Source organism: Scomber japonicus, chromosome 21 (assembly GCF_027409825.1).
Source record: "Scomber japonicus isolate fScoJap1 chromosome 21, fScoJap1.pri, whole genome shotgun sequence".
Lineage (NCBI taxonomy): Eukaryota > Metazoa > Chordata > Actinopteri > Scombriformes > Scombridae > Scomber > Scomber japonicus.
The window spans coordinates 18,774,072-18,789,274 of NC_070598.1; the positions used below are offsets into that span (position 1 = coordinate 18,774,072).

General features: G+C 40.6%; 1 protein-coding gene across 3 annotated transcripts in view; it reads left to right on the top strand.

The window, feature by feature from the left end:
* Positions 1 to 3,549: 3,549 nt before the first annotated feature.
* Positions 3,550 to 15,203, top strand: part of col11a1a (collagen, type XI, alpha 1a) — an 85,400-nt gene continuing 73,746 nt past the window's right edge. For 2 of the 3 annotated variants that reach the window (XM_053342741.1, XM_053342740.1), the window contains exons 1-4: positions 3,550 to 3,664; positions 8,950 to 9,114; positions 9,435 to 9,648; positions 12,505 to 12,667. In XM_053342741.1, the coding sequence (XP_053198716.1) occupies positions 3,550 to 3,664; positions 8,950 to 9,114; positions 9,435 to 9,648; positions 12,505 to 12,667 (657 nt within the window). The remainder of the gene's footprint in view (positions 3,665 to 8,949; positions 9,115 to 9,434; positions 9,649 to 12,504; positions 12,668 to 15,203) is intronic. The other variant, XM_053342742.1, reaches the window with a different exon arrangement.

The following is a 15,203-nucleotide window of genomic DNA, read 5'->3' on the forward strand; positions in this document are numbered from 1 at the left end:
TTAAAAGCTTTAGAGAGCTTAACAGCTGTGATTCCTACAAGTTTGTGCTTTAACTTTCTGTGAAACATCCAACGTTGTTTATTAAATCCTACAAAGTTTGCAGTTGCACCTACTCCTGAGCTCTCATGTGGATGTATAATCAGAGTCAGATGTACCAATCACTGTTCCATGTTCCACCCATCCATTTTGAGATGTTTCATGGTTTGTGTCACTGTCACAATAAAAAGAGCAGTCCTTTTCTTTGTGGTGTGTCATCCTAGAAGTTCATCAACTGCTGTATATGCCTGAAATTTGTCTCCCCATCAGTCATGCCCAGAATGCCTTCAAAGTAAAGTAGCGCTAGCAACTAAATCACCAAAAACAGCACAACTGCCATTGCATCAGTAAGTAATGTGTAACTCTAGTTTGGAACATTGATTATTCTCACATATCATGATTTGCATCAACTTTCGCTTTCTTGAAGCCCAAATAATTAGGGCAGGAAGGATAAACACCCCAGTCACAAAACAATGACGGCAGTACAACACCAAAGCTCTGGTCCAGCTCAACAGTTGACAGACAGCAACGTGTGTCTCATGATTTAGGTCTTCAGGCAAAGGAATCATCACACTGACCGTAACTGCCACTAAGTGATGAGAATTCAATGCCAGACAGATTATTCATCATTTGTTTGGCAGCATTTAGTTGGCTTAGTTATCTGTTGGTTTTAGGGCCATCTCATTAGTGGAGACAATTACAATTGTGGACAAAGGCTGATTGTCATTATAGTCGCAGCTGATAACAATTGCATGCATATGTTCACCCAGCCATTCATGGGAGAATATCTGAGACAGACTATATGTTTTACACACTGATTTTACATTTTTGAATTATAAATTGACTGACTGAATGACTAAAAGATATTACCAATCAACTGTTTAAGCCAGAATTACTGTCACTAAGCATTTTGCACACTGTTGCTACAAGTAATACAGTATAGCTACTTCTGCTAAAAGTACTACAGCTACTATCTCGTCAGCTGACTCAGCTGAATTTGTCTTTAGATTTACACCCAGCACATATACCGTACCTCAGAGCTCCCTAACACTGTGGACATCTACTGTTGGTCACAATGCGTCTCTAACAGAGGAACTGTGGTTTCGTAGGTTGCAAGTGTACTGGCAGGGTTTCTTGAATGAAGGGGGGACGTGACATGCTGATTGTCCAGATTTCCCCTATCCTACAGGAAATCAAACCAGCAAACTTGAAATCATATGCATGCCTCACTGTCCCTGAGGCTAGCATCTGCCCCTATCACCCTAGAATCACCCACTGCAGACCGCCGTTGCACTAAAATCTCCTTTGAAGTGCAAACCTGACTATTTAAAGTAAAGACTGTCAAACAATGTATGGTTTGGTACTTTGTAAAAATGTATACATGGGAGGTAATAGTGATGAGAGTGAAACAGGAGGATTTATGATGTGGCGAAGTGTAGTCAATTTCTGTGTTCTTGGAGACTGGGGTTTGAGACCCAATGTGGAAACCCCCCATTGCAAAGTAGTTTATTGTAGAACACATATTTTAACCCTTTAATATTCTAAAATTATGAAATAATAATAGTAATAATTAAATATTGTTGCTCTCACAACAAATACAGATACACATAAAATAAAAATATTGGGCTCTCTGCACATCCCTGTTACAATGGACTACTGTGACCTTTAAAAGAACCTTGTGCCCATTATGGGAATATTTACCCCTGCTTTCTGAACCATGACAGGACAAACTAAAACCTTCTCTTGCCCAGACACCAATTCGTCCCAGAGAAATGGCTCTGCTTTCTGCCACTGGGCATCCATGATGAGCATCTGATACTATTTGGCTGGAAACAGGCTGAGTCTGGCTGGCTGGGAAGGACGAGCTGGCTGACAGACAGAGCCTGGTCAGGATCCATGCCTTCACTGGAGTGTGCCAAGAGATACAAGGGGCTAACTGTCCTCTGCACTGACCCCTGCTTTTAGGCCATTCGATGAGGAACCCTGGAATCCTTCACCCCCCTGCAATCACACCGTATTGTTGTCCAAAAGTGCGCTTCGGTCAACTTGTCTTAATCTGTTGTGTTTTAGCATATTCAAACAGCCATTCATAGTAAACTGCTGAAAGAGGGGGAATCATTTGGGAACAAGTGGAGTTATCGTACATTGTTGGCAGATACTTCCATTAGTTAACAAAGCAGGTAGCACTTAAAAGTAGATTAACCCCCTATAAAGTACCTATTCAGTGAAAAAGAAACTCTGACATAATACAGTATATTTACATTTAAATGATAAACAATTCACAATAAACATAGAGCCAGTCAACAAAGAAACAAAAAAATGATAAAAGAAATAAGCATCTACTGTTTGAGGATCTTTAATACATTCATTATATGCATTATATATGTTGCTTTCTCTTCAGTGCATACAGTGTATAGGTGGGTGTCAAAATAAAGGATAAAAAACTAATGTCTTAGTCATGTTGAGCCAAAATCTTCAATATGTCTTGAGATTTGGTGTCTGAAGGCGTCAGACTGAGATAAAACATTCAGTCAGCATCTGCCTTTGTTACGTTCCTCCCCTTATTTACTCACTTCCTTTAATTTAGACCTGCCACGATCAAAATTCTCATTTTCCTCCGTATTTTTAATCTGCCTGCAATTTGGATTGTTGGAGTGTGACACATACTGTTTACAACAATATTAAATCCAGTGTCTCTACAGTCACACACCACTGCACTGATTCCCTCACATCACACTAGTGTCAAGTTAATTAAGCTCATCCTGCTGTAGGTTTATTTGTGATTGTTGATATGTTTTTATGAATAATGAATGAATGATTGTAGTGTGTGTGTGTGTGTGTGTGTGTGTGTGTGTGTGTGTGTGTGTGTGTGTGTGTGTGTGTGTGTGTGTGTGTGTGTGTGTGTGTGTATCTATCCATCTATCTATCTATCACAGAATGTATGCCTAAAATAGTTCCTAAAAATACAATCACTAAGTACTGTATTAATTTATCAAACCAACTTGTGTGTTATTATCAATATTTTAGAAAATTCCTGCATTCACATTTGCCATTTCATCATTCCCAGGTCGTTATCAACTTTGTCACAGTTTTTTCCCTCTTTCCTCAGACGCACTCTGCAGAGACTTGGGGGCGCATTACAAAGCTGATGGGTGGACCCGAAGGAGAATTTCCAGCCCCGTGATTTGCTAATCGGGGGCTGGTTCTCTTGTCATTCCCCTGTAATCGTGGCTCTGGTTTGTGGAGCTTGCCCAGCCCTCCTGTTCGTGGACGCACCAAGTGTACCGGCTGCACTCTGTGAGTGTTGGTTAAAGCCCGACTACCTTCACTGTGAAGGCTGGGCACTGGAAAGGAAGATCTGGGGCCTCGTTGTGGCTGAGAGAAGAGGCTAAAACTCCCACTTATGGCTTTTTTGTAGGACAGTTTCCATCATCATTTGGGATTGTGGACGGGACGTCATTAAAAATCACCTGAAGTCGCCCAAAAGTTGTATTCACTTGTGGGCGTCCGACCATGGAGATGCAAAGGTGGTCCACAAGGTGGAAAACGAAAAGGTGGCTTATGGATTCCACTCTAACCGCATTCATCACTTTAACCCTGGTTCTACATGCTGCCACTGTCACAGCAGGTAAGAATACTAGCCGCCAAACGTCTGTAATGAACTTTATCTGATCGAAACCAAGTGGCGGCCGCTCGTAAAATTTGATCATTGATGATGGAGATTAGGGGATTACCAGATTTAGTTGGACATAATAGTAGGCAAATGTAGGGTACGTGTGTTTTCTTCAAATGTAGTCACATTAGCGTGATTAAATGTACCTGTGTTAATGAGCGGCAGAGTATTTGCCACCAAACAAAAAGCGCAGTGAAGTACAGTAAAACTGTACTCTGCTCACTGTGGTGAGGTTAAACACTACTCCAGAGGTAACTTCGACAGGTCTTGCTCTCAGGGGGGTAATTTCTTCAGCTGCACATATTTTTGTGAACACTATATTCATTAACACACCATTTACCACGGGCTACTTTTACGCATCAATGGAAAGCGTCCGCCCTGAAGATGAAACACCTCGCATAATTAAATTCATCCTAAACCGCTGGTATGTGCTTGCAGAGCTCAGGAGAACAGCGGTGTTCCTCGCTTTTTAAGAGTCACTTAGGCTGAAAAACTCTCTATGTTTGAGCTGTGGTCCGCTAGGTGGATGTGGACATGGTTAGCAGGGTGGATTCCCTCTGCCAGATGACACTGGACGTTTGTCGGACACATGAGTTTGATAACATGCTACTTACCACCAACACCACTAATATTAACAGGTAATCTGACATCTCTTGTCAGACTGATATTAAGTTGTGCAGTATCTTAGAGAGCTATAGATATATTTATTTTGAGTTGATTCTTAGTAGCATGCCACCTCTTCATAAATGAATGCAGAGCATGCATTCCCATGGGAGTTGGAGCATACACTATCCAGGATGAATGATTAATTGATGGTTATTTGGCACACAGCAACTTCTGCAGACATTAGAGATGCTGTGTATTGCTCAGCATTGGTGTGTTAATAAACATGTAGTAAAATACATTTTACTATATGAGATCCTTAGTGGATCTCAGACCTGTCAGTGAAGAGCACAAAGCCCCTGTGCGTCTGCAGGGGGCTCAGTGGTCAGGCAGGTTCACCCTATCTCCACACTGTCCTGGTTCACACTGAAGGCCAAGCGTTGGCTTGTGCAACCCCCCCAGTGCCCAGCTCTTCCCCTCAACTTTGCACTTAGATGTTTGGTCGGCTGCAGGACAAGGCTGTGTTGTGTGACCGGTGGGAATGCTTCCCCTCTAAGTACTGAGCAGTTATTTGATGATGGTCCTTGTTGCACTTCCCTATGATTTCGGAGCCTTCAAAGAGTAGGCCTGCGTATGGGCCTAGCCTGCAGCCATAATGGCCACAAGTCACAGGGTTCAGGAATACATAGGGCTTACACCGACTCTGTAAGGATTTTATAACTGAATACAGATACAGGTTTAGATTCAGGATGTATCTTTTATCTCCACAGTGGCGATATCATCTTAATTGTATTCTAAAATTTCAATTTCTGTGAAAGGCACCATTGTTTTTATAAAAGGATATACTGTATGTATTCTTTTTACTTTATGCAATTGATGTATATAATGTTTCTTTGTCTCTGGGGGACAAATATCTCAACCCTTTTGATCAAATAATCAGAGAAAAATAGGAAATAAACAAGTAAGTTTTAATGCAGTTCAATTGAAACTGCAATTTACAGTGCACAAACCACAATTCTGTCCATTTTTATTCATTTATCCACCTCACATTTCCTCCTTTTACAGTCATTTGTTACCCACTGAGATTGCAACTCACTAGTTCAGATGATACTGCACTGGAGTACTTTTCTAACTCATCAACTCCTGCTTCTTTTTAAAAAAAAAAATCCTAAGCATTCTGCTGCAGGCTCTGTTTACCGGGGTCTCAGTCAGTCAGTTTCTTCTGTGCTCTTTATGGCAGCCGAGGCAGTTTCTGCAGGGTGCCCTCTCCATCTAGCAGTGTACAGACACGTTTTCTCAGCCCCCGGGGCGCAAGCTCAGATGTGCATTCCAGCAGACAAAGCTAGCATTTTCTCTCTCCTTAATGTCCTCTCCCTAATGTGCTCAAGCTGGAACATCAGCTAATCAGCTCCTTGCTGGACCTTTGTGCTACTGAAGCTGTCACATATTCATAGTCAATGCTGGATCTTTTGGAGATAAGCTTTTCTTCTTCCTTCCACACAAAGCAGCTGGAAAACTTGCTTCAAATTTAACTGAAATTTGTATAATGGACACAACCACTGTGGTTTTCAAGAGACCTCTCTGGCTTTTACCTGACCTATTTGGATCTTACTTAAAAAGGTTTAAATACTACTTGATTACATGCTCTGATATTCATATGGATGCATACAGTAAAGGGATTTAATGAGAGGAAACTCAAGGGAGAGGAGGGGGGCTTTAGAAGGAAAAAAATGCTTTGAAAAACTGGGTAGGTCTCAGTGCAGTTTCCTTGGTATGACACCAGCATAAAGCCGTCTTGTTTTAGCCGACAGCATGGTGGAAGTTATGGAAGGAGAGTGGGAGAGGGGGGGATGTAGAGAGAGACATTCTGACTGAAGATATTATTAGAGTCTCAGGGAGCAGCAGGTGAAAAGGTCCTCCTCCGTTTAGTAGCCAATTTCTCATTTCTGTAAAGGTGTAAGGGCTGAAAATGATACAGCAGGAGGGGGATTTAAGACACCAGAATGCTCAGGTCTCACATACTTTATGATAAGGGATCAGCTGAGACAGACCTCTTTTGGCCTCTGTCCTGAGAATGGTGTTTCATTATCTCTTGAAACATGCTGTTTGCACTGTTTTACACCTGTGAACATGACAGGGATTATATCAAATTAGTTGATTTATGTGTTATGGTAATGTGTCATATTGCCCCTCCCTCCCCCGATGCCTCTACAATTTGCATAATGATGTTTGGATGATCCAGTAACTGAGCAATAGCGGCAGTGTTGCCTCTTAGGGTTGGTTTGAATTTTTTTCTCTCCTCCAGTCTATTAGGAAGGCCCATCCCTCCATACCACCTGAGTTCTGCTGGTAGCTATGTGCTCTGTTTGCATAGCCCTGAGGGCAAACTCACACCAGCTCATCAGATGCACTCTTTTAAAACCTGTACATACTCATTTGGCCTCCTTAATGGATTGGCCAGTATTGACGTTTTCTCAGCACCTCTGTGTGAGGGTCGTAGCCTGGCCAAATTGCCACATCTGGAACATATGAGTCCTGTAGTTTGAACTGAAAGCAGCTCTGCAGGAGCTCACAATGAGGTCCTCAGTTCAGTCTCCAAAGTAAGTAGCTGGTTCATCCTCGCTAGCTGCAAAAAAGGCCATGTTGTCCTCGGTGATGGCAATCCTCATAGTACCAGTGTGCTAACTTTGCTCTCAACTTACATTTTTTTCTGATGCTTTTCTATAATTTTGTTTATATTGCTTGTTGTTGGGTTGACACTTAAGATGCTCATTATTCTTACTGAGCTATGCCACACACATTTTCTTGAGAGGGACATGTAATTTTGAGAGAATAAAAATGGATGATGGCTGTTGAACTGGCTTAGTGGTGGAGTTCTTAAAATGTATTTTTTTCTTCCTAGAATGTTTGCTTTTTTGGATTGCATATAGTTTTGTACTCAACCGATTGAAGCAGACCAGCTCTCTTTGCCTGCATCGTGAAGTGCATCTGGCCCTGGAAGATACGTAGAACAGATGTAGGCCAGACTGTTTAAATGAAAATACTTTCAGCATGATAAAGTGACATGGACAACTTAAATATTCATTCAATGTGTTTAGTTGCTTGCCATCCATAAGAATGAAAGTCCTGAGATCAGAATAATGGGCTTAAATAGTGTTATCTGCATTGTCTATCTGGTGATCTTGCGCAAACCATCTGTATGAGCAGTGCTCGTGGCACATATCATATTCAGTAGATTCATGTTGAAACAGGGACTTGTACCCAAACCACATGCTTTTCTGAGCAGTCTGGAACAGGCTCTGAATTTGCTTTTCCTTGCTGCAGCTAGAATATTGACCAGAGAGTGTTGAGAGCACATCAGACATTTTTTTAAGACCCCCTCGTATCAAGAAGTTAAAGAAACTTTCAGAGAGCTTTGACCTCTACATGCCAACCAAAACAGTGGCTTTAGAGCTGCTAGTAAAAGCTTGCTGATGCTTTCAGACACCTTGGCTTGCTTATTTACCCTACAAAAACAGATTAGTGTTATTGCATTTAACAGTCTGCCATTGTATTGCCGGTTTTAGTCAGACATTGCCATGCTTTGTGGAGTGAAGTGACCTCCTGTTTTAATTTTAACACGTGGATTTTATAGACCACATTTATAGCCAAATATGGTATGTTTATAATCTCATTTTACATGAATTTTACTTTTTGATAGACCTCATAGTAAAACATGTCCCAAATGGCCCACATTACAGTGAGGTCTCCCCTTCTCAGAATCACTAAGGGAATGTTATATAGTGAGATGTTTTGTTTTTTTTGAAGAAGAAGAATTATTTTTATAATGCTTTCCTGTGGGTCTCAATGGGCATCACACAGGCTCCTTTATGTAAAGTGCATCAGATTGAAAAGAATAGAAAACTCTGAGAGCCTCTGGAGACTCTTATCAAGGTAAATCTACCCAGGTGTTACAGAACCAGATCTCTGTTGGCACATTGTTCATTATGCTCATTGGTTATCCCTGTCAGAAATATTTCCTGTCAGATGAACCTGCAGAGCCACAGGAAGGCAGCATTTCCTAAACCAACTATTTAGATACGTGTGGCTCACTGGGGGGTTATTTGTGTTAAATGTTATTTGAGGAGAGGAACCTTTTGATGTCAGTGCATTGACCTCCTGTGAGCTGTAAGTTAATTATACATTGGATGTAGGTATATTATAAGTGTCATTGATTCTGTGACAAATGTGCCATGTTTATGACATAGGGAAACCAGTAATTGTATGTGAGGGGATCATGATGAGGGAGTCTCTGCTTTACAGCATAAATTGGGTTAATCTTTGCTGTCAGGACAATCATGTACTGATCTGTGAGAGATTTACCCATACAATCAGCCGCACACATGAATATATTTAAAATGCGGAAAAACTGCCATATAACCAACCATAAATAAAACACATGGATACAATCAGCATTTTATGTTAACTTTTGCCATTCAGATGTCTGATTAACTAGCGGTTCGGTGTGCATTCTTGGCATATTTCTTCCTATGCAGACCAATGTGATTAACCAAGAACACCATTAGACAAAATGTTACCTATAAAAAAAAAGAACAATGCTATAACCTAACCGATGTTTCATCTGCTTCCCTGAACAGCAGAGCCAGTGGATGTGCTAAAAGTATTAGATTTTCAAAATACCCCAGAAGGAGTGACGAAAACATCAGGATTTTGCACAAACCGAAGAGCATCGGAGCCGGACACAGCTTACAGAGTTGCCAAGCAGGTCCAGATCAGTGCCCCCACCACACAGCTATTCCCTGGTAAGATATGTGTTTGTGTTTCCAAAGTGCATTTTGAACGCTTTGTGAATGTGCTTCATCTGAATTGAATTTTGACACTTTTAACAAGCAAATATGTCTCTTAGAAATGTGTTGCTCTTTGTCTGTACAGCCATGACACTGTAATATTGCTGCTGATGCTAACCACCTATTTCACTGGATGTATCATATTGTTGTAAACATCAGTGATATGGGTGGGAAGTAACCAAAACATATATGATAAAAAATATATTGTGTTCTTTATCACAATGACTGTAACCCTTTAACCTATCTCCTCCATCCATCCTCTTTTGGTTATGCAGGAGGTGTTTTTCCTGAGGACTTCTCTATCCTGACCACACTGCGCCCCAAGTCCGGCCTCCAGTCCTTCCTGCTGTCCATTTACAATGAGCAGAGAGTCCAGCAGCTGGGTGTGGAAGTGGGACGCTCACCTGTCTTCCTGTATGAGGATCAGACTGGCAAACCAGCCCCAGAGGACTACCCTCTGTTCCGTGCTCTCAATCTTGCTGACGGAAAGTAAGTCACATCTCGAACATTCATTCACACAATCCCATTTCAAAACACACCTGCACACCTTTAAATGCACTATTGAAGTTGATGCAGAAAAAAGTGTTGTAGCAAAGGGGAGAAAAGACCAAGCTAATTCAAAAGGGGCATACCAAGATTAGCATAAACTCGACTCAGGAAGGTACTGTAAGAAAAAATAAATAAATAGAAAATCACAACTGGCTTCACTGTGGTTGAACTCAACATGACAGACTTAGAATTTAGAATAGTTTATATAATCAAGGCCAGTTTGTAGCACTGGATGTTGTGATTTAGGGTTACCCAGCATATATAGTACTAGTCATAAGTTTGGACACCCTTTTCATTCAACAGACTGGGAAGGTGTCAAAACTTTTGACTGGTACTGTACATATATTATAATTCTAGCTCTTGCAGCTGATACAGTTGGGAAAAGTAGCTGCAAAACAGATGTTCTGAAGATATTGCTCTTTAAGAAATGAATAACTGGCTTATCAGTGGTGCTTTCTATTGATTATATAGTCTGTCATATGGTTGATCAATAGATTGCCGTTTATGGGAGACTGGCATGGATTATTCAGTATTTTGATTTGTATTTAAATTCCCAGGAGTATACATGAGTCATTATTCTAAAGTTGGAATGATTTCAGGGACATTTACTAAATAACTAAAAGGTATTCAAACACTCTAAAGCACCTTCTGATTTCCACCGACTTGTTCTCAATAAAAGAAAGAAAACAACCTAGATCTTTCCATTGTTGCACCACAGGTGCTCATCACTGGATTATCCATCTCATCAGGGGTCTGTGGGCGCAGAGACAGGTTAGAGACAGGGAGACACTGGATTATTGGGGCACAGCAGGGACTGCTATGGGCAGCCTGACCTCATCCATGAACTCACTGCCTCTGTTATTTTAGAGAGGGGGAAAGGAAGGAGGGTAAAGGGGCTGTGCTTAACTTCCTTTTACCCCCTTGGATTACCTCACCCAACCAGAAACAGTGCTTCTAACCTTTTAGCATAAACCTGATTATCTGCTCCCAGGTTCAGAAATCCCAGAATTCTCACTCAGAGCTTTGGCTTAGCTGACATGAGCTCGTGTGCAGGGTTAAGGGGGGAGTAAATAAACAGATAGGCTAAAGCTGGGAACTGCATCATTTTTAATAGTATTTAATGGTGCCCTCCAATGTTATTAACGTTGTGGGTTTCTTTTTTTACTTGCTGAGTATGTTACGTGAGGATAGTTTGTTATTTGAGCTTTTAAAGAAAGTCATAGCCCGGTCATGATATATTTGTGACCCAAATGGGCTTAAGATGAGATCTAGTATGTACACAATTATTATGATGGCAGGAAGCTTGGTAAATCTCTTAAAAGTCTCATGTATGCAATAACTGCTTTATGTGAAGGTTGCAACAAAGAGAAAGAGTTAACACTCCCAGCCAGCTTTGTGTTAGTCTTGTAAGGCTGTTTTGTCCCGTGTGTAGTTTTGTGACCCACTGTCTAAGGGGCAATGTTCTCTGTAGAGGATTTTTAACGCTTCTTGGTCTGGATGCATTCCAGTTCCAGGCCTTGTCTAAATCTTTAGCAACTACAGCTCAGGCTGCATACAGTATGCAGTTATCCATTGTTACTAAGAAGCGTACGCCAAGCTTGAAAGGCAAGGCACAATGATGATATTGATGAGGCGAAAAAGAGCATTATCCTTTTATTGAAAGGGAAGGGGAGGTGAATGGGAGGATTTTTAGTGAGCTGCACATTGTATACGGTTGGTCTAATCTTATTTAAGCTCTTTAAACGGGCTTTTTACAAGATCAAGTTTACATTTGTTTTTGCTTTCTTCTTCTTCTGATCATAATGCACCCAAAAAAGTTTGAGAAATTGTTTAAATTTATTTAAATCCACTTTGGTTTTCGTGCCATATAAGGTGACAAGTAATCCATTCCTGCTGTGCGGCTAAGCCTTGGTGGGCATGTTTTTTTTTTGCTCTAAGCACCATCACCCATCCTCAAATGTGTATGATCGTACTGCATTCAAAGGAATTAAGCATTTTTCTTCCTCTGATCATAAGATTAATGAAATTAATTCATAAGTGATCAGATATGTGATAAATGGTGATGATAGTACCTGTGATAAATGCTTCTTGTATTTCCATCTTGAGCTACAGTGGTGCCAAGTCTCATCTTCCACCTCAGAACAATGTTTTGACTATGTGTCTCCTGCTCTGGCAAGGCAGGCCTTCCCGGATCCTGACACACACTTTCCACAATGTTCACCATGTCTGTCATGCCGAGTAACCCAGAAGGAGGATTAAGTTTGGAGTTTAATGAGTGTAATCCCGTGTTAAACAGGGCCAAAGTGTGGGGGCAAGAATGTGGTCCACTGCTGCCTGGTATGCAATAGCCCTTAAGTGCAGTGGCAAATGGTCCAGAGGAGAAGGAGGTGTCAGACTCACGTGTGACCCCGCTTAACCCTTTGCATATATGTAGATTCATCCATATGATACATAATTCTGATGTTCATGTTTCTTTCAGCACTTGCTTTTGTAACAAATTGCACTGTACAACAGAGCATTCTGGCTCTCTGTTTCTCCTTTAGACATGTTGTAATGTATTGAAAGTGGATTATAATCCTAATATCCCAATAAACCTTGTTTATATTACATCATGCTCTCATTCCAACCTGATTTCAGTAATTAGACTCCCAATGGGCAGTAACAATGTCTTAAAATATCCTATATTCACAACAGTAACTAAGATCTCTCAGTTATTTAAAAACATTAGGCGACTCTTTTACCGAATGACCGTGGCCTCTTTTATTACTAATCTCTTCTCTGTCTTGCTTTGACCAGGTGGCACCGTGTGGCCATCAGTGTGGAGAAGAAGACAGTCACCATCATTGTAGACTGTAAGAAGAAGATCGTCAAGCCTCTCCTCAGGAGTGACCATGCTGCCATCAGCACCAACGGCGTTACCACGTTCGGTACCAGAATTCAAGATGAGGAGGTTTTCCAGGTAAAGTTTTCAGCATGGTGGAATTGAATTGCTTGTGAAAAAAGTTGTCTTACAAACTAGAGCTTTAGTTTGTTTTGCATTTTGCATTTTTTTATGTAGGTTTCCTTCCACACTCTTCATTCCAAATAATCGCATTTACAGTGTGTCTGGATTTCCTTCTCTGTCAAAACGTTGCTGGAACTACTTTGCCAAACAGGGTTTTAACTGAAGTCCCATCAAAGCAGCATCTCTGATGCTGCCAAAAAAGGAATGTGGAGATAATAGAAACCAGGACTGATCTGGAGGTCATCAATTCTTCTGATTTCATAAGGAAGTTCTTAGAGATATCATATGTACATCTAAGTCCTTTTATCAGGGGCTATATTTGATGCAGGAAGAGTCACAGGTGAAGTTTTCTTCTCAAACAGGCATGTTGAAAGGTATATGTCCTGCTTTTATAGCCTTCTGCAGTCACTCCAATGGAATAAAGCCAAAAATCAACAAATCCCAGTAAACAATGATATTAAATATATGGTAATGTAATGGCCTCTAGGCTACTGAGCTGAGATCAATCCTAAAATGATGACTGCATGTTGTCATAGTTTGTGAGATTGTCACCCAAGCTATGTCTTTGTGGTTAGCCTGCCACCTTTTGTACATCATTATTGTGTCTTTGTTTCAGTTTTTCTGCAAGGCACACATGGGCTTTTGGTAAATTTCTCAGATCCTTTGTAAACGCTTCTCTTCACCCTGTAATTAGAGACACTTAGTGCCGCTGAAGCCACTTCTCTTGGTAAACCCCTAGCTCATTGCTGCAGCTTCACAATAAGGGTTTACCAAAAAACAGCACTTGTAATCTGACTATTTGCATTGGTTTGAAGTGATGTGGTTGAAGTGACTAACCAAAGAATGACTTGATAAGATTAATGGCATCCATGATGTTAGCTTTCCTTTGAATTTCAGGTCATTGTGATTGAGAGATGATACACTGAACTGAAACTTCTAGCAGGGTGAGCTAGGGGTTTACCAAGAGAAGTGGCTTTGGCGGCACTAACTCTTTTAGACTCTACAATATTGTCATATAATAACCTATAACTTGACCATAAAGAAAAAACCTTGTGCTTGAATAGTTGGTCAGTTGTATGGTTTGAGGTGCCAAGGTTGTGTCTAGTTTAATACCAATACCCTCCCATACCCATAGGCCTTTTGCCTATTTTTAATGGAAAATATCACTTTACACTTTATGAATGAATGAGTGTTTCAGCTATTCACAGTAATATTTACTATTACTGTTTGCATAGTTCATGTCCTGCTGGGAGAGTCCAACATCTGGGAATTGAAAAAATGAATTCGGTGCTAGGGGATGTTTTTTAATTTTTCTTGCATCTTATTTGGCTATGTGTGACTGCTCTATATAACTCCTATCTGGAAGGTCTTTCCTAGGGGGAAAAAGATCTGTTGTCAAGGAAGTGATACAGATTGACATTATTGTAGTATAACTAGACTGTATGAGTAGCAATAACCACTTAAGGAACATTGAGTGCCACCTGCAAAAATTGATATTGGACCAACTGTTTGCAATATAAGCACCAACCCTGGCCTTACTATTTCTCAATATTAAATGATGGAGACAACATCATAATGGGATTTGGGGTTTGGCACTACCCCCTCTCTTAGTGATGTGATTGCTTTGCTTTGGGACACAGTTCATCCAGAGGTGGATAGTGACATGGATTCAGGAGGATGTAAATAATGACACACAATAGCTGAATTGTTGTGACACTCATGGTTTTCACTGGTGGGAGGTAAACGACACTGAAAGGCTGTACGGGGGCTGTGTTTGCTTGTGAGTGGGGGCTGGTTTGTTTATGGGCAGCAGGAATGACTAGTCATTCTTGTGATGCCGTGTTTGAATGATTGATGTTGCTGCTCTTGTTTTAAAGCCATTTTTCTGGCATGCCCTGTCATCGCCACAGGAACAGAGAGCTGTGCATATTTGAGACCGGCTGTGTTCACAAACATTTTTTTCCCTCTCTGTGTTGGTCATTACAGTATATCACACTTTAGATTTTTGTCTGGCATCTGACTTAGTGCTGTGCTTAGGTCATTTGCATTATTACGTGCAGATGTTATAACCAGAGCTATGATTTCATGCAGTGGGAGCAACCATCAAACAAGTCAACAAATAAGAGAAATATCAATTAAATTCAATAGATATACATATACGTTTTTACAGTTTGATGATAAATAGTATGATGTTAAGATATTTATCAAGTTAATAAAGAATATTTTAAACTCTGTCAGTAGTAAACTCACAGAAGATGGCATGTCTTCATGTTTTTGTTAATTATTTCAGCTGATCTCCATTAGTATTAAATCAGTTTGTAATACAATCGCTGATACCTGCTTCCAGAGTGATGGAGATTACTATGTCATATTACTCAACAAAGAAAATGTAGGGAACTTTTTTTTTAGCTGCAAAGTTTTATAAACAGATCTGCCCTCATATCTCCTGTCAGATTTGATTAGATTTATGAGAGGGCACTGAAGCCAGTAT